This window comes from Diabrotica virgifera, chromosome 3, assembly GCF_917563875.1.
Source record: "Diabrotica virgifera virgifera chromosome 3, PGI_DIABVI_V3a".
NCBI lineage: Eukaryota > Metazoa > Arthropoda > Insecta > Coleoptera > Chrysomelidae > Diabrotica > Diabrotica virgifera.
The window spans coordinates 27,593,112-27,612,485 of record NC_065445.1 but is presented as its reverse complement, the minus strand read 5'-3'; the positions used below and the strand labels follow the sequence as shown (position 1 = coordinate 27,612,485).

The 19,374-nt window shown below is 33.0% G+C and overlaps 2 protein-coding genes across 2 annotated transcripts in view; one reads left to right on the top strand and one right to left on the bottom strand.

Annotated features, from left to right (window-relative positions):
• Nucleotides 1-19,374, top strand: part of LOC114340380 (uncharacterized) — a 1,055,195-nt gene that overhangs the window by 85,789 nt on the left and 950,032 nt on the right. The window lies entirely within an intron of this gene.
• Nucleotides 391-19,374, bottom strand: part of LOC114340365 (uncharacterized) — an 88,506-nt gene continuing 69,522 nt past the window's right edge. Inside the window, exon 5 of the mRNA XM_050647832.1 lies at nt 391-736. Coding sequence (XP_050503789.1) covers nt 466-736 — 271 coding nt within the window. The 3' untranslated portion in view covers nt 391-465. The remainder of the gene's footprint in view (nt 737-19,374) is intronic.

The following is a 19,374-nucleotide window of genomic DNA, read 5'->3' as shown; positions in this document are numbered from 1 at the left end:
TAAATTGGCAAGTTAATCTGGCTGTAAATATTTAGAAGAAAGTAAATTCGCCAGTTTAACTTTAAATTATCAAAATTATATTGAAACAAAATATAAACTTAAACGCCTAATAAATTTTATTCGACGAATAACTAGGTATTCATTGATTTATTTGTTGTTGGTGAAACCGGACCTTTCTATTAATTAAATATTTTATTCAAAAGCTGTATGTTGGCAGCACAAGAACTTATTGGACGGAATAGGATGTCCATAATCGACAATGTGTTACAAGGGTAAATACACTGAAACTGCATCCAAAAAATATAGAGTAAGTTGTCCTCAATTGAGGACACGGTGAAGAGTAAAATAAACGCAAAATTAAACTAATTATTTATTTTTTTAGACTACATAAACAACAAATAGAAATGACATAAATAAATAAATAAAATAAACATTAAACAATAAATACTACACATTAAGTCAACATCATTTATCTTCTGCATAATCCCCTTTAGTCTCGCTGTAACCTCCTTCGCTCCCACGTGACTTTCCGGCTTTGTTGGCATATGCAGCGTCATTTCTGTAATGGCTAGCATCACCGTTAGCACCTCTATAACCACTAGCTTCGTCGAGGAAGCGGCCCTTTTCGCTGAGCCCCTTCGCGCCGAACTCTCCTTGTCTAAATCCAGCATCCACGGATTTACCGTTGATGACAATTCCGGCGTCGGATCCTGCTTTGGCGTTGAAGTTTCCGTATCTAAAAAAAATAAAGAGGATCTTTAAAGTAATATCCCATTTCTCAAGTAATGACATCTCATGATAGTGGTAAGATATTAAATACAGGGTTACGAAAAAATCTGGCAACACGGTAATTTCTCGGAAACCGCTAGAACGATTTTTATAGATTTTGGTGGGTAAGGGTCTTCTAATGCGGCCGATATTATAGTGGTAATTACATTGTTGTCAAGTCGTCAGTTTTTCTGGAAACCTAATGAACTTTCAAATGGAACATGGAAATGGAATATTTTTTGCGTTTTGAAGTCCTTAAGAAATACTGATTATTTTTCATGTTATATTCCGTATAGCTATGCCATAATTTCGGAGTTATTGCTACATTTATTAAAAAAAAATTTAAGCAAATTATAAAAATCAATTCTATTCGGCTAGGGTAGATATTATTCTTTGGATCATTGTGGTAGGGGAGCAAAGTATGCTAAATGTGCAGTCATTCGAGCGCTTTGGGGACCTATTGGGTTGTGAAGAGTAGGTCCTAAAACCAAAAAAAGTTAAGTGAAGTTTTTTATTTTAGTGGGGACTTTTTAATTTTCCATTTTTAATTTAATTTTCCATTTCCAACAATAGTTTTTTTAGATTATAGCTCCATCTATCCATAATTCGAAAAAATGTCTCGAATAAAAGTTACTTATTTTTACGTAAGTAATCCAAATCTGCAATAAAAAATGGGGGCTCCCATTTAAGATTTTAAAGTTCACACCACCTCCGTGGGGGATCGTGTTTGGTGCCATTCGATAGCTTTTTCAAAAATACTGAATAAGTGTATTTTTCAGTTTTTCGATTTGATGTTCATATCGCGAAATTTCGCGGGATTCGTATTTAAAATATTAAATTTACCTCCCACCCCTCTCCGTGGGAAGTCGTGTTTGGTATCATTCGATAAATTTTTGAAAAATATTGAGTACGTATTTTTTAGTTTTTCGATCTGTCATTGATTTCGCGAAATATTCGCTTTTTTTGTGAAACTTTGGGACTCACCCATTTCCTTACGCCCGCTCAAATCGTCAGATTTTTAAAATATACACTGTTTTGCATGTACTAAACTTACCTTATTAGCCTAATAAAATAAAAAAAGTCAAAATGTAAATTCGTACAGGTTAAAAAAAATTTTATATCAAAGTTTAGGTGGGTACGAAAGATATTTTTAAGAAAGTATCCAAATCATACAAGGGGATCATTGTTTAAATAATTAAAAAGGGGTCATTTTTGCAAAAAAAAAATACTTTTTTAACTGCTGAGGCTTATTAATGAAGGTCTATAGGTTTTTTATTTCTGCAAATTTGAAGGGTAAATATTTCACATAAGACTTACTGAATTAAATTTGACCCCCTATTTATTTAAATAATTGTATATAAATCTTTAAAAACAAATTTGCAAAAAATTATTTTTAGCGTTTTAAATAGGCACTATAAAATATCTTACTTTACAGATTAAGTTGCACTATGTTACCAGTATTAAGCAAAAAAAAATTGGTCGAAAGTATTTAATATTTTTAGAGATATTGAATTTGTTTATTAAATGTTACTATATTTTTAATTGCAAAAACGCAGTTGTTGCCAAAGAAATATTCACCTGCTCTTTGTTTTTATGTATATTTTCGATAAATGCATTGATAAATTCATATTTCAATTAAACTTCCCCTAAAATGGCATTTGAAAATTATTCAAATTTGTTTATAATTTGTTTTTTTTAATAACGTCGCGGGGATTAATTATTTTGAAATGCCGTTTCGATAATTGTGTTCCTGGGAATTTTTTACTAATTAACAAAATTTTTTGTCGTTTTTTCTTCTTCTTTTTTTTTCTTGGAGTTATATGTATTACTACGGGCCCTTTTAGGGTTAAATTTTATTAAGAATGTCGAATCTCTGAGTTGTAGATTCTAGACCTAAAAATATTAAGATTTAACTAAAATCTCTTACATAAAATGTGGCTACTTACTGAATTACAGGGTGTTTTATTTAAAAATTTAAAAATTATTGTTACCAAGTACTTTAAAACTATTTGACGTATCCTTATCATACTTGACAGAAAGTGTGACTATTATACACCCTACTAAATTGTGATTAATAAACGTTTCTATCTAGTGCCAGAGGCGTACGACAGGGGATAATGGATGATTGACCCTTCCCAAATTCTACGCCACTGCGTGAATTACTATTTTAGCGAAATTTTTCGATTCTCCAATACTTTGTATGTAAACTACTTTATTAGTATCGATAAAGTCATCAGTTTGAGAGATATTGGAAGTTTAAAATGAATGAATGAATGAATCAAAGTAATATGCCGTTTCATTTTTAACGTCCAATATCTCGAAAACTAATCACTTAATCGTTACCAGTAATGAGTATATTATTTACATAGAAAGTATTGGAGAATCGAAAAATTTTACTAAAATAGTAATTCCCTCAGTGGCGTAGAATTTGGGAAGGGTCAACCATTAACTATACCCTGTCGTACGCCTCTGGCACTAGCTAGAAACGTTTATTAATCACATTTTAGTAGGGTGTATAGTATCCACACTGTCTGCCAAGTATGATGAGGATACGTCAAATAGTTTGAAAGTATTTGGTAAAAATAATTTTTAAATTTTTAAATAAAACACTCTGTAACTCAGTAAGTATCCACATTTTATTTAAGTGATTTTAGACCAATCTTAATATTTTTAGGTCTAGAATCTACAAATTAGAGATTCAACATTCTTAATGAAACTTAACCCTAAAAGGGCCCGTAGTAATATAACTCAAAGAAAAAAAAAAAGAAGAGAAAAAAAGACAAAAAAATTTGTTAATTAATGAAAAATTCCCAGGAATCCAATTATCGAAACGGCATTTCAAAATATTTAATCCCCGCGACGTTATTAAAAAAAATTATAAACAAATTTGAATTATTTTCAAAGGCCATTTTAGGGGGAAGTTTAATTGAAATTTGAATTTATCAATACATTTATCGAAAATATACATAAAAATAAAAATAATTAGCTTTAATACAGGTGAATATTTCTTTGGCAACAACCGCGTTTTTGCAATTAAAAATAGAGTAACATTTAATAAACAAATTTAATATCTCAAAAAATATTAAAAAATTTTTGACCAATTTTTTTTTGATTAATACTGATAACATAGCGCAACTTTTGCTGTAAAATAAGATATTTTATAGTGCTTATTTAAAACGTCAAAAATAATTTTTTGCAAATTTATTTTAATGTTTTATGTATAATTATTTAAATAAATATGGGGTCAAATTTAATTTAGTAAGTCTTATGTGAAAGATTTACTCTTCAGCTTTGCAGAAAACAGTCCTATAGAGCTTCATTAATAATAAAATGAACTCAGCAGTTAAAAAAGTAATTTTTGTGCAAAAATGACCCCTTTTTAATTATTTAAACAATGATTCCCTTGTATGATTTGGATACTTTCTTGAAAATATCTTTTGTACCCACCTAAACTTTGATATAAAATTTGTTTCAACTTGTACGAATTTACATTTTGATTTACATGTAGTGTAATTTTATTTTTCTAGACTATATCTTAATCTGACGATTTCAAGTTTTTGTAAGGATAGAGTTTTTTTTTCGGCCCCACTTGACGAACTCCCCTGCATTAAGAGCCAATATATGGTAGAGGTACATTTTCAGGGTTACAAAGTTTCTCCCCATGTAATAATCTGACGCGCTTGAGTAACTGCAAAAATCCCCGCTTGGGCTCCCCTACCATTGGGAACAAAAAAGGTTATTTGTAGTTTTCCTCTAAAGTTAATCGTTTCCGAGTTATAAACAATTTAAAACTGAAAAAAGTCAAAAAATGACGATTTTCTAGGTTCAGCAACACAAGTAAGAAATATTATTTTTGAGACTACGAACTACCTAAATTCAAGCTCGAACTTTCTTCTATTAGCGGCCTGTAAGAGTTTTTGGCAAGTTTTATTCTAAAACATGTTTTTTTTTAATTATTAATGAAGCGCATATGAGAGGACGGGCGATCGGGCTGCATTAACAACTAAAAAAAATATATTTTAAAATCAAATAAGACCAAATAACTTATACGCAATTACGCAACTCATAAAATAAGGAGACGGCAGAGATGAGAGTACTGAGAAGAATTACAGGAAATACACTGAGAGATCGAAAGAGGAGCGAAGATATTAGAAGACAATGTAACGTACAGTATATAAACGAATGGACACTAAAAAGAAAAAAAATGGAACAACCACATAACCAGAATGGGGGAGACACGTGTGGTCAAAATAGCAAGAGATAAATCACCAATCGGTAGAAGAAGTATCGACCGACTGCGCAAAAGATGGAGTGCCAACCTTTTATAGAGGTATCAATCCGCCAAGGAACAAGCGGAATTTGCTAATAAAGAGGAAAAAAAAGCAATTTGTTAGACCAACAGCCAACAGCGACAGCAAAGCTATAGTATTTTTACTACAAAAACGTTATTACGTAGGTAAAAATTTTTGACGTAAGAGAACTGTCAAAACATTAGAATGTGACTTTTCATTATTGCCATGTTTTGATAAAAGTCACATTCTAATGTTTTGACAGTTCTCTTACGTCAAAAATTTTGACCTACGTAATAACGTTTTTGTAGTAAAAATACTATATAAATAGGTGTTATCCAATGTAATATCTTAAAGGAGATGAAACTCTAATTCTTCTTCTAATGGCGATACAATTCTTTGTTAGTCTTGGCCTGCTTAACAATGTTCTTCCATTCTACCCTGTCGGATATTTTCCTTCAGCACTGCCTGATGTTCATCGTTTTAAGATGCCCTCTACGTCGTCTATCCATCTTTTATGGTGCCTTCCTCTTGTTCTATTTCCTTGGGGCTTCCATATCTGGATTAATTTCACAGCTCGATTATCTGGCATTCTTTCTAAGTGACTAAGCCAGTTTAGTCTTTGAGTCTTTACAAATCTAACAATATCTGCGCTCTGCATTAGCTTGTCCAGCTCGTGGTTCATTTTAATTCTCCACGAACCATCGCATCGCTGCAATGTGTTTGTCCAAATATCTTCATTAGTATTTTGCGCTCAAATATTCTCAGTTGATTTTCATCAGTGGTTGAAAGGTTCACGTGGTTCACGTTTCACATCCATATGTGACCACTGATCTAATTACTGTTTTGTAGATTCTAAGCTTAGACTCACGATTCAGTAACTTTCTTTTCATTTAGTCTTTGTATGCATAAAAACACTTATTACCGCTAACAAACAATCCGTGCTTGTATTTCTTGACTGGTGTTGTTGTTTTGTTGTCATTTATTATTGAGCCTAGGTAGGGAAAATTGGAGGCATATTCGTAGGTATGGTTGTCTACCTACTCTTCTCATGTTGGTTCGACTTTGTGAACTCCATATTGTTTTACTTTCATTTATAGATACACCAAACGTAGCAGCTTCCCGTTTCAGCTCTATAGCTTTTTCGCTTCATACCCTTTTGTTGCGGCTTATTACGGCAACATCATCCGCATATGCGCATATTTGCATATTAGTCCATTCTTTCACGGTTTTTGCTCTAAATTTTAAAGAACCGCTTGGATTGACATGAAATTTGGCATACGCATAGCTTACATGTCAAAGAAAAAAAGTGATATTGTGCCGACGTGTGCATTTGCCCTGGGGGTGACTTTCACCCCCTCTTGGGGGTGAAAAAATATATGTCCAAAACAACTCCGGAAATGGGTAAACTGACTAATTTTAAGTAACTTTTGTTCTATAGAGCTTTTTCGCCAAGTCAACACTTTTCGAGTTATTTGCGAGTGAATATGTTCATTTTTCAACAAAATAATCACATTTTTAGACGGTTTTTCGCAAATAACTCAAAAAGTAAGTATTTTGTGGAAAAAACCGTTCTTAGTAAAAATATGGCCTATAAAAAAGTAAAAAAAATGGTGTACGCGTTAGGTCTCTGGATTTCGTAGAACCGGAGTTATAGCCAATGAAATATAGATTCATATTCACCAAATTTCGAATAGAATATTTCGACGTGAAATATCCAAAAAAATAAGCACTTTTTGGGGAAAACCCATTTTAACTTTTTTAAAGTGTTTAAAAAAAGCTTTATTTTTGTTTTTACGAAAAGTTTCTAGCATTAAATTTAAGCAAGTTATGCTCAAAATAAAGTTGGTCCCTTTTGTTTTTGCAAAAAAAAATCGGGAAGACCACCCCCTAATTAGCAACTTAAATGAAATTAATCGTTGCCGCTCCATAAATTATTTTACTTATATTGTGTTTATATGATCTGTAAGTTTCATCGATTCAAAGTGTTTATTTTTGAAAAAATTTGGTTTCAAAGTAAAATTTTTAAAAATTTAAATTTTGAAACCTATGCTTTTTTTCAAAATAACTTAAAAATTGTTAGAGATACCAAAAGTCTCGAAATACAAAAAAAGTCAGATTTGTTTTTCTGAATATCATGTATTTTTTTGTTTTTCTGTTAGACAAAAATTGATCAAGATTTGGTGTTTCTAAATTTCCATACATTCGTGATCAGTGACTCGTTCAACCCCTTTTAACTACATCCGTTTCAATAATAAGGACTTTGAACCGATGAAACTTGCAGATCATATAAACAATATATACACGAGTCAAGAAACTTGTGAAGTCGTTACGATTAAGTTCATTTAAGATACTAATTAGGGGGTGATTTTCTCGATTTTTTTACCAAAACTAAAGGGGAATAACTTTATTTTGAGCGTAACTTGTTTAATTTTGATGCTAGAAATTTTTTTTATAAAACAAAAATGAAGCTTTTTTTAAACACTTTAAATAAGTTTAAATGAGTTTTCCCCGAAATGTGCTTCATTTTTGATTATTTCACGTTAAAGTATTTCACTTGGAATTTGACGAACATGAACCTATATTTCATTAGCTATAACTCTGCTTCTACTAAATAAAAAAACGTGATATATTCACTATTTTTTAAAATTTTTTATAGGCTATATTTTTGCTAAGAATGCTTTTTCGACAAAATACTTACAATTTGAGTTATTTGCTAAAAACCGTCTAAAAGCGTGGTTATTTTGTTGAAAAAATGAACATATTCACTGCCAAATAACTCGAAAAGTATTGACTTAGTGAAAAAACTCTATAGAACAAAAGTTACTTTAAATTAGCCAGTTTACCCAATTCCTGACTTTGTTTGGACGAATATTTTTTAACCCCCAAGAGGGGGCGAAAACCACCCCCAGGGCAAAAGCACATATCGGCACAATATCACTTTTTTTCTTTGACTTGTTAGCTGTGTGTATGCCAAATTTCATGTCAATCCAAGCGGTTCTTTAAAATTTAAAGGTTTTGCAATATTTTACCGTTAATGAATGGACTATATAGCTTATATTAATATAGCCGTTCATATTAAATTTTCTAAAAACTGCTTCTAAAGTCAGATTAAATAGTGTGATGAAACTTTAATTACAATAGTGCTTTTCAGTTACATTGTGGTCAGATTATTCTTTAAAGACATTATTCCTGTAGTGATGTTGATTGTAGTTACTTTCGAGTATTCGTTACAAATCGTTACTTTTGTATAGAGTAATCATTTACAGTATTCGTGACTTTGATTACTATGATTATTTTTGATACTTTTGTATTTGAGTACCGGCAATCATATCGAAGTGGGTATCAGTAGGTGGGTATTTTGTGTAAAGGAATCATTCACAGTATTCGTTACTTTGATTACTATGAATACTTTTTTTATTTGAATTCCGGTAATCATATCGAGAATCGTATTTCTCAGTAGTTAGGTATTTTGTATAGGTATTCCGATATAACAACGACCTTCACCGATCTGTTTAAGGGATAAAAATGATTTGATTACAATGATTACTTTTATTACTTTTGTATTTGAGTACCGGTAATCATATCGAGAATCGTATTTCTCAGTAGGTAGGTATTTTGTATAGGTATTCCGATATAATAACGACCTTCATGAAGTACGAAGTAATCAGAGTAATCAAAGTAGATACAATAGTCGCTACTCGCTCTAATACGATTGGTATGAAGTAACGAAGTAATCAGAGTATTCAAAGTAATCAAAATAGATACAATAGTCGGTACTCGCTCTGATACGATTGGTACGAAGTAATCAGAGTAATCAAAGTAATCAAAGTAGATACAATGGTCGTTACTTGCTCTGATATGATTGGTACGAAGTAACGAAGTAATCAGAGTAATCAAAGTAACGATTTGCCTCTCTGTATAGTAATCGTTACTTTCGGTATTCGTAAGTAACGAGTACTTTGTAACGAATAGTTACTTTTTCAACATCACTATATTCCTGTACCTTATACCGAATTCAGAGTCTAGACGGACTTACTTAAAATAATCTTGTTGGATCAACTTTCAGCTACGTTGCCAAAATAAGGATCAGCTATAAGGCACGATAAATCATAGTAATGGTTCGCTGAGACTGACTTCGCTTAGTTTGGATAATTAATCTTTTCCTTAAGATACCCACTTCCATAAAAACAGTTAAAAGATGACGCGATAGATTTATTATCCTCAGATACGGTAATTTCAGCACTAAATTTCCAGATTTTCTTCAAACTTTTAACTATGTACGTAGAGGGCGATGGGCGATGTCGTAACTTTAAAGTTATAGGTATTTAATTTAAAGATTTTCTACATAAAAGTAAATTATTAATGTTTTGTACTCAACGGGATGTAGATATAAATGAAAGTTTTGGAGTAACGGAGGAATAGGTCAAAACAAGAACTGAGCAATTAAAAAGATTAATTTATTTGTCTCTAGAATGTATAAGAAACGATTTATAGGCAAAAAATAATATTTTTTATGATTAAATGATAATAGCTTAGGAGATTGAAACCGGTTAGAACGTTTATGACACTCTCTGAATGAATTGAAACATAACACGTCTCTAGCTTTCGTTTTAAAGCAGAATTATTATTTATTTTTATTGGTTTACTCCTAAAAGAGTATGTGGGACCAATTTTTCGTTGGAATTTTTGCCACGCTAAGCAGGCAGAAAGTGAGATGCAATTTATAGATCTCCCCTAGCCTTCTTTGCCTCAGTATTCGTATGGTTTGCAAATTATAGAAACCGTGAAGGTGCTACCAGAACATTAGTCTCAATAAAAGTTTTATTTTAATATTATTTTAATATTTTATTGAAGTAGAACTTTCGCTTTTTGTAAGCAGATGCCGCCATGGCACCCGTATTGCGTTATTTTGCTGTAATTCGGTACGAAAATCCCTCTTTTGAAGAAACCCGAAGGCCTTAAATAAGCTGAAAAATCACAAAGCGCCGGGTACAGACGAGATACCATCAAAATTTCTAAAATATGGTGGAGAAACACTACATCGCCAAGTCCACCAATTAATAACACAGATATGGTTAGAAGAAAGGATACCAGCAAGATGGAAGGAAAACATCATAGTGCCCATCCACAAAAAAGGGTACAAAACAAAATGCACGAATTACAGAGGAATTTCACTCTTAAACACGGCATATAAAATCCTCTCAAACATCATTCTTAGTAGATTAACCCCTTATGCTGAAAATGTCCCAGGAGAATATCAAGCCAGTTTTAGGGCAAACAGATCCACAATAGATCAACAGTTCACGCTAATACAGCTTCGATAAAAGGGATGGGAGTATACCAGACCCATTCACAAGAGACTTCATAGACTTTCGACAGGCATTTGACAGCCTAGAAAGAAGTCAAGTATGGAATGCCATGGCGGACTTCTCAATACCAAAGAAACTCATTCGGATGACTAAAGTCTGTATGGAGGGTGGAATATCAAAAGTACGTGTAAATAATAAACTGTCTGACAGCTTCGAAATCAACAGTGGACTCAAACAGGGTGATGCGTTATCTCCACTATTTTTTAACCTTGTATTAGAGAAAGCCATGAGGTCGGCCGAAATAAAAACAGAACTGCTAGCGGTTCAAGGTCCCAAGTTATTATTAGCATATGCAGATGACTATGATCTCGTTGGAGACTCCGTCCTATCCACAAAAACCATTTTCAACAGGTGGAAGGAGCAAAAAGGAAGTAGGGCTGAGGATTAATGAAGAGAAGACGAAATATGTGTGTATAAATAGAACGACACGAAGAGACAGGATAGGACAAAATGTGACGGTCAACACCTTAAATTTCGAAAGAGTACAACGTTTTAAGTATCTGGGGGCCGTAATCACAGGTGACAACGATGTTACTGAAGAAATAAAAGACAGAATCCAATCAGAAAATCGCTGTCTATTCGCACTGGATAAGCTTATAAAATCAAAAAATTTTACAAAAAGTTCCAAGATCAAAATTTATAAATCCATCGTCAGATCAGTACTAACATATGGATGCGAAACGTGGACCATGACCAAATCAAACGAAGAAAAGCTCAGACGTTTTGAACGAAAAATACTTAGAAAAATTTTCGGACCTTACCACGACATTAACACAAACCAGTATAGGATCAGAACCAACATCGAATTAAAAGCACTTTACAATGACACCGATATTGTCCAAGAAATTAAACCACAGCGACCAAGATGGGCAGGCCACGTGCACAGACTTTATAACGAAAGAATTGTAAAACTGGTATGGGAGGAGATTTCTACAGGTAAAAGACCACTTGAACGTCCCAGAATGCGATGAAGAGATAAGATCCAAGCAGATCTCCGGAAAATGAACATTCCATTTGACCCTAGGTTGATGGAAGACCGAAGAAATTGGAAGAAAGTTGTATAGTCAGCCAGGAACCACCCAGGGTTGTAGCGCTACGTGATGATCATGATGATTTCCAATAATAGTTTTTTCCGATTATGCCATCTATCCATAATTCGAAAAAATTTCTCGAATAAAAGTTACTTATTTTTAGGTGAAGAATCCAAATCTGCGATAAAAATTTGGGGGTTCCATTTAAGATTTTATAGTAACCCCCATCCCACCTCCGTGGGGGGTCGTGTTTGGTACCATTCGATAGATTTTTCAAAAACATTTTGAAAGTCCATTTTGCAGCTTTTCGATCTGATGTTTAATTTACGAGATATCGCGGGGTTTGTATTTAAAATTTTAAATTTACCCCCCATCCCTCTCCGTGGGGGTCATGTTTAGTACCATTCAATAGATTTTTGAAAAATTAATATTGAAAACGTATTTTTTAGTTTTTCGATCTGACGTTCATTACGCGAAATATTCGCTTTTTTTGTGAAAATTTTTGACTATTCCATTTCCTTACGCCCAAATCGTCAGATTGTTTAAATATACACTCTTTTGCATGTACTTAACTTACCTTATCTTAATCTGACAATTTGGAGTATTTTTAAGGATAGATTTTTTTTCGGGCCCCCCCTTAACAAAGTTCCCTGTGTTACGAGCCAATATATGGTAGAGGTACATCTGCAGGGTACCATTTTTCTCCCCATATGATAATCTGACGCGCACGAGTAACTGCAAAAATCCCCGCTTGGGCTCCCCTACCATTTGTATACGGGCTTATATGGTAATATGAGACGGAAAATTAAATATTCATTTGTTAATATATACTGGTTGTTATGCTTGAAGGAGTTTTATTTTTATTTAAATTTAATTAAGACCCTTTCGACATAATAATTAATTCATGGCATTCGTTAGACGAGATCTTGCACCGGAATGATCCAGTCAACTCTTTTTATAACTTTTACTCTTTTAAATAAAACTCTCCAGTTAACCACAAACTGTTGCTTTGGAGAGTCAAAAAAGGTATAAACTTTAAATGAGTTTAAAAATTCTATTGTCTTCTCGAAACTTTTGTTGTCAAGTACTCTGAGAGGGTATAAAAGCAGATTAAAAAGAGGGTTTAATAAGGATCTAGTTTTAAAAGTTTCAAACTTCTTTATCCAAGAACAGAGTTTTAAGATTTAATGTGTGAAACATGTGCGAAAACTATCGGAATCCTAAATAAGTTCCAGCGAGGAAACTGAGAGAAAAGTTGTCTGGCAACATTAGTAAATGGTGTAGACTTTGAGAAAACAACGCGAGTGTGAAAGCATTACGTTAAAATGCTTAAATAAATTGAGGAAAAAAAGTAAAAGAGAAAATAGAAAAGCTGCTACAGAAAAGAATAATATTTAAAGAATCTTAAATTAATACGTCTTATTTATTGATAACAAAACGGAATCAAATCACTGTCAACATTATACAAAAATGCAGCATTAAAGAAATATACAATATATAAAATCATAAATAAAAATAAAAGATGAGAATTTTAAAGGTCTTCCGACGAATTATTAATTTTTAATGATTTTATATCATTAATAGTCATTAAGACTATAATCAATTTTTATCCTTAAAATTATAAAAAAAAACCAAGGGAAAGTGATAGGGCAGTCAATGAGGGTATTTGGATCCGAAGTCCATCCTACTACATCTATTTACTTATTTTCATAGTAAGTAGGGAATAGCTCAGGAAACAAAGTCTACCCTATATACTAAGGCGCTTTTATCTCGGGGGCGGTTCCCACCCCTTCAAGGGCTGGAAAATTTTTTGGTCAAAATAACCACGGAAGTGGCTTGAAAACCTACTGCTAAGTATAAACTGTTCCAATATTTTTTTTAAACTCGATACTTTTTGAGTTATCCGTGGGTGAAAATTGCACATTTTCATTGAAAAATGGCACCTTTTCGGATGGTTTTTTTGCGAATACCTTCAAAACTATGCATCTAACTAAAAATATATATATAAAACACTTTTGTCGTTTTTAAGAACACAAAGAAATTCGATCCGTAACAAATCTTCTAGTTGTAATAAAAAAAAGAGATATGGTAGGTGAAAATAGTTTGTTTTTTTGGTGCATGCTCAAATCGGTGTATTCAACTTGAAATAACAGAGAAACGGTCGACTTTAAGTGTATAATGCTATCAATACCTTTTGTGGGGCTTGAAAAAACCTTTAAATAAGCAACACTAAATGTCGATTACATTAAAACTAATCGAGTTATGCTGCAAAAGCATTGATGACTTCATCATTCTCTTTGCCTTATCCCTATGCGGGGTCGGCTTCCCAAAATGCATTTCTCCACACAATTCTGTCTTGGGTCATATCAATGTTAATCCCCTTTACCAACATGTCCTGCCTTACCTTATTATTAAAAGCATTGATGACTAAGGTATTTAAAAAAAAATGAGAAGTTTATTTAACCCCCCATCCACCAGAATTTAAATGCATCGTTTTCCTTTTACAATACCTTTTACTATAGTGTTATTTCTATGTTCAGAAAGTTGGCGGGTTTAAAATGAGTGGTTTTTGAAAAAACTACTATCAAATTATAGAGCGCATTTTTAAATTTTCTTAAAAATATTCCCTTTTCTCTATGTAACTCAAAAATGATAAGAGATATGAATAAAGAATACGATACAAAAATATAGGGTTTTTTAGATAAAAATCTTATTTTTGTTTTTCATTGCTGTATCTCTTACTATTTTCAAGTTAGATGGAGAAAAAGGAAGATTTTTAAGAACATTTAAAAATGCGCTCTCTAATTTGATCTTATTTTTTTCAAAAATTATTCATATTAAACCCGTCCAACTTTTTGAACATAGAAATAACACTATAATAAAAGGTATTATAGAAGGAAAACGATCAATTTAAAATCTGATGAATGAGGGATTAAATACACTTCTCATTTTTTGCAGCATACCTCGCTTAGTTGGAATGTATTCGACATTTAATATTGCTCATTTTAAAGGTCTAAAGCACTTAAAAAGGTATTGGTAGCATTATACACCTAAAATCGACCGTTTCTTTGTTGTTTCAAGTTAAACACACGGTTTGAGCATGCACCAAAAAACAAACTTATTTCACCGACCATATCTCTTTTTGTATTATAACTAGAAGATTTATGAAACAACGAATCTCTTTGTTTTTCTATAAGCTATAAAAACGTTTAATACAGTTTTTTAGTTAACCCTTTGTGGGCCAGTGGTCCCATAGTGGAACCACAATTTCAAGAATTTTTATCCTACTGTCCCGGTAAGCGTCGGCCGGAACCACAGACAAATTCTTTAATCCCCTCTCTCATACGATCAGGTTTTGGAGCGCTTTAGTGTGTTCTAGTAGGTGATTGATGTGACACGTTTTTCGCTATTTTGCGCGCCAACTACTAAAATTTCTACTGAACGTAAACAAATTGATAATGGCAGGTAAGAACAGCTAAATTAGGTAATTTTGATGGTTTTAAAGAGATCGTATACAATTTATTCTGATATTTTTGTATATTTTATATTTTCAAGTCGTCTAAAAGGTGTGGTTCCGTATGGACCCACAAGTACTTTTTATTATTTTTTGGTGTTGTTTTTTATTTTGGGACAGACAACGAAGGCAGAAGGTCTAAATACTTTGTGTACCGTGGCTGTCTAAAAATTGAACTAAAGGTTCTTCTTCTTTTTGATGTGCCTATCCGTGACGAATGTTGGCGATCATCATGGCAATATTTATTTTAACCAGGATATTCTTCTTCTTCCTGGACCTCGCTTTCCAAATATTTTTCCTTGCAGGATGGCTTGTAGGACTAAAGGTTGGGGAGGGGTAATATATTGATACGGGATTTGAAAGACTTTACAGTTCCTGAACATTTTTTTCATTTTTATTACAGAAAGAAAACAATGGACAATAAATAATTTAGAAGCTATGGGTAATGATGGTGTATTTGCTTTGATTGAGGAAATACCATCTGACGGAGAGTCAGAAGCGTCAGATATTGATTCTGATGTTGAGGATCTTGGAAATAGTGAACCAGATAACGGCATCCCGGGCACTCAACATTCATTGGAAGAAATGAATCAAATGGTTGACGAAGGTGAACATGAAAAAGAAAATAACGAAAGTGTTTTCAGTGATTCGGACGATTGTACGCCGCTATCTGTTTTTGGGAAAAGGAAAAGAAAGCTTACAAAACAAAAACAAACTGCAAGGAAAAAAATAATAATGTACATGCAAAGAAAAATGAGATTGTCAAATGGTCAGAAAATATTCAAACTTATTACAAGACACCTTCATCTTTTGTTGAAGAAGTGGGTCCTGACATACCGGATTTACTTGAAGATCCGTTGGAGTTGTTCATGTTGTTATTTTCAGAGGAGCTGTTAGATATATTAGTGTTTCAAACAAATCTCTATGCAACCAAAATGAATCAGGGAAATGCTAACAAATTTACTCCCACTAATCGCGAAGAAATGAAGTGTTTCCTGGGGATAAACATTCTGATGGGAATAAAGCATTTACCAAGCTACAAGGATTACTGGTCTTCGAGGGCAGATCTACGTGATGGTTTTATTGCATCTTATATGTCTCGCAATCGATTCAGTTGGTTACTGGGACATATTCATTTAAATGATAACAGTATTGAACCGAAAAAAGGTGAAGTTGGCTACGACAAATTGTATAAAGTGCGACCAATGCTCGATAGGTTATCTGACAATTCCATTCGATATTATAAGCCAAGTGAATGCCAGTCAGTAGATGAGTCAATGATTAGATTCAAAGGTAGAAGCATTTTACGCCAGTATATGCCCAAGAAGCCTGTAAAACGGGGCTACAAAGTTTGGATTCGTGCTAATGAATCTGGTTTTGTTTCAGAATTTCAAATCTACACTGGTAAAGTTGACAACTTACCTGAAAAAGGCTTAGGTGCACGGGTTGTAAAAGACCTCACAAGCAGTCTTGCTGGAAAATGCCATAAAATATTTATGGACAATTATTTTACTTCGTATGATCTTTTGGAACAACTTAGATCCAAGTATATATATGGATGTGGAACAGTAAAAGCTAATACTAAATATTTGTCAGAATGTAATTTTCTAGAGGACAAAACCATGGAAAGGGGAGACACTCAATGGAAGATAAGTGATGTTGGTGTACTTGCTGTGAAATGGATGGATAACAGAGCAGTTTATTTTATGAGTAATTTTCATGATCCTACTGATGTTAAACTTATTTCAAGGAAACAAAAGGATGGCTCCAAAGAAAATGTTACTTGCCAAAATTTGGTCAAAGATTACAACGAGCATATGGGTTATGTGGACAAGTCAGATATGCTCAAATCTTGTTACGAAATTAACCGCAAATCCAAGAAATGGTGGCCTAGAATATTCTGGCATTTTGTTGACTTAACGGTTGTTAATGCCTTCATTATTTTTAAAGAACGATCTGGTGGTGCATCAACACTTTCTCTAAAAGAATTTCGGTTAACAGTTTCTGCAGGACTTATGGGTACTCCTTCGCTTACTCAGAAAGGAAGAAAATCGTCCGGTTCTGAGGTAAATAAATTTAAAATCTGCGTTCCTATTGAAATACGCACCAACAAGTCGGAGCATATGCCAATACATGGAACCAAAGTAAGATGTGCTCGATGCAGTACAAGAAACCAACCTCATCGAACGAGGTGGCATTGCACTGTATGTAAGGTGGGACTATGTTTATCTGAAAAAATAAATTGTTTTTTAGAATATCATAAAAAATAAAGTGAACTTACCTCCTTTATGAATATTTATTATCATTTTATAAAAATTGAGATAGTACTAATCAGTACCAGTGGTTCCACCATGGAACCACCTCCAAACTAAACCACCCCTTATATAAAAAAAAATTTAATTGACACTTGACGTTATCTTTTGTATCACTGTATCCCTAACTTGTAATAACTTTGCAGTTTTTTGTTTAATACTTAATTCGGTCCGCAAAGGGTTAAATGCATAGTTTTGAAGGTATTCGCAAAAAACCGTTCGAAAAGGTGTTTTGTTTCATTGAAAATGGCCAATTTTCAACCACGAAAAAGTCAAAACGTATTAAGTTAAAAAAAATTATCGAATAGTTTTTGCTTAGAATCAGGCTCTCTAGCCACTTCAGTGGTTATTTTATCCAAAAAATTTTCCACCCCCGAGAAGGGGTTGGAATCGCCCCAAAATTAAAGCGCCATAGTATATAGAGTAGACTTTGAGTTATTAGATAAGTAGAGGCTATTTCCAAAATTTCATTAAAATTCATGTAGTAGGATGGAATTCGGAGGCTCATTGACCGGCGTATGACGTATGTACAAAAACTTGAAAGTGGCATATTGAAAAAACAGACATGACTCTGTCGATCCACCGTTTTCGTGGTCTTCCCATTGATCTTCTTCCTTTCGAGGAATCGTCTCTCGTCGTCCTTACTACTCTATTTTTTGTCATCATTTACAAATAATAAGCTGATAAAATTATTCAACATCATATCGATGAACCGCTCTATGATGGTAAACTGTGAAACAAGACCGATTTCAGTCTAATTTTAAATCTCTGTTTAAAAACACCATGTCAGTTTCAAGTCGACATCAATAAAATGTATTATATGCAAAACCAGTTAGTCAACAACGAAGTATTCTAATTCCAAACAGAGGGCAAGCTATATTGTTCACCCAATACGAAGAATTGCTGATTTTTACGTTCCTTGGAGAAGTAGGAAAGGAGAAGACCAAAGAAGACCTGGGGAAAACGCTTAGACAGGACATGTATGTGAAAAGAATGTCTATTGGTACGACCCAAGATGGAAACTTATGGACAAATGTAATTAGGGAAGCAGAACTTGCATAGGAATAAAGGCAAAGATAATGATGATGATGATCTAACATGAAGTACAATATTAGGTTTGGTTTCTCTGCTGCAGATGTACCTGGTGGAGATTCACCTATGTTTGTTTAAGAGAAACTATTAAACTCTGAAAGAATGAAAACGAAAAATTTAACAAAATATCTGCAACTGAGTTCGGCTGCCTAAAATAAGCGCCAAGAGTTTCTTTGATATACTCAAAGACGAAAGTCCTAATGTTTATCCTTTCAGTTTTGATTGTCAACAGTATATCCGATATGTGATGGATTTATGGGCCAAAACAAAAATTCGATACGTATGTTAAAGTCAGGAATGCAAAAGTGACCAATTTAGGTGAGAAAATAGGCATTTCCAATTTTTAATCTCTAATTTCTATGTTATGCCTTATGCTTAATTTTTGAATTCATATTCAGATTATTTTTCTTTCTCTTAAAAATTGTTGAAGAAAATTTAAACTCTAGTGAAAACTAAATTCGTAAACTGTTTTGTTTTATTTACTCAAAATTACAGAAACTGAAATTTGCGCTTCGAATCTAGACTTAGCCAAGATTATTAAGCTAAGCTCGAATCTAGACTTACATAGCTAAGATTACTTCTTAGGATCACTCTGCAAGGTTGTAACGTTTCAATCAACCGACTGAACGCTACACCAAGCTCCGCTTGGTATTTGTCCCTCGTACTATATATTTCTACAAGCGACCCTACTATCGTCAAATTAATTTGTTCAATTCTTCTAAGGTATTTAAGCCGATACAAGTTTATATTCGCTCTTTTTTCATTACCACGTAAATGAGCAAAATATCGGCATAAATTATTGTGTTTGTGTTTAGGCCGTTAGACATACGGGTAAGTTTGATTATCTAGTTTAAGCCTCAGTTTTTTTTACTGTTTTCTTTTGCACGGCAGATACCTACTTTCTTCTTTGAAATAAAGCTTAAAAACTTTTCTAATTTTATTTCTTTTTCTTTGGTATATTTATATTACTTTGTTGCTTGTACATAGTTATAATAT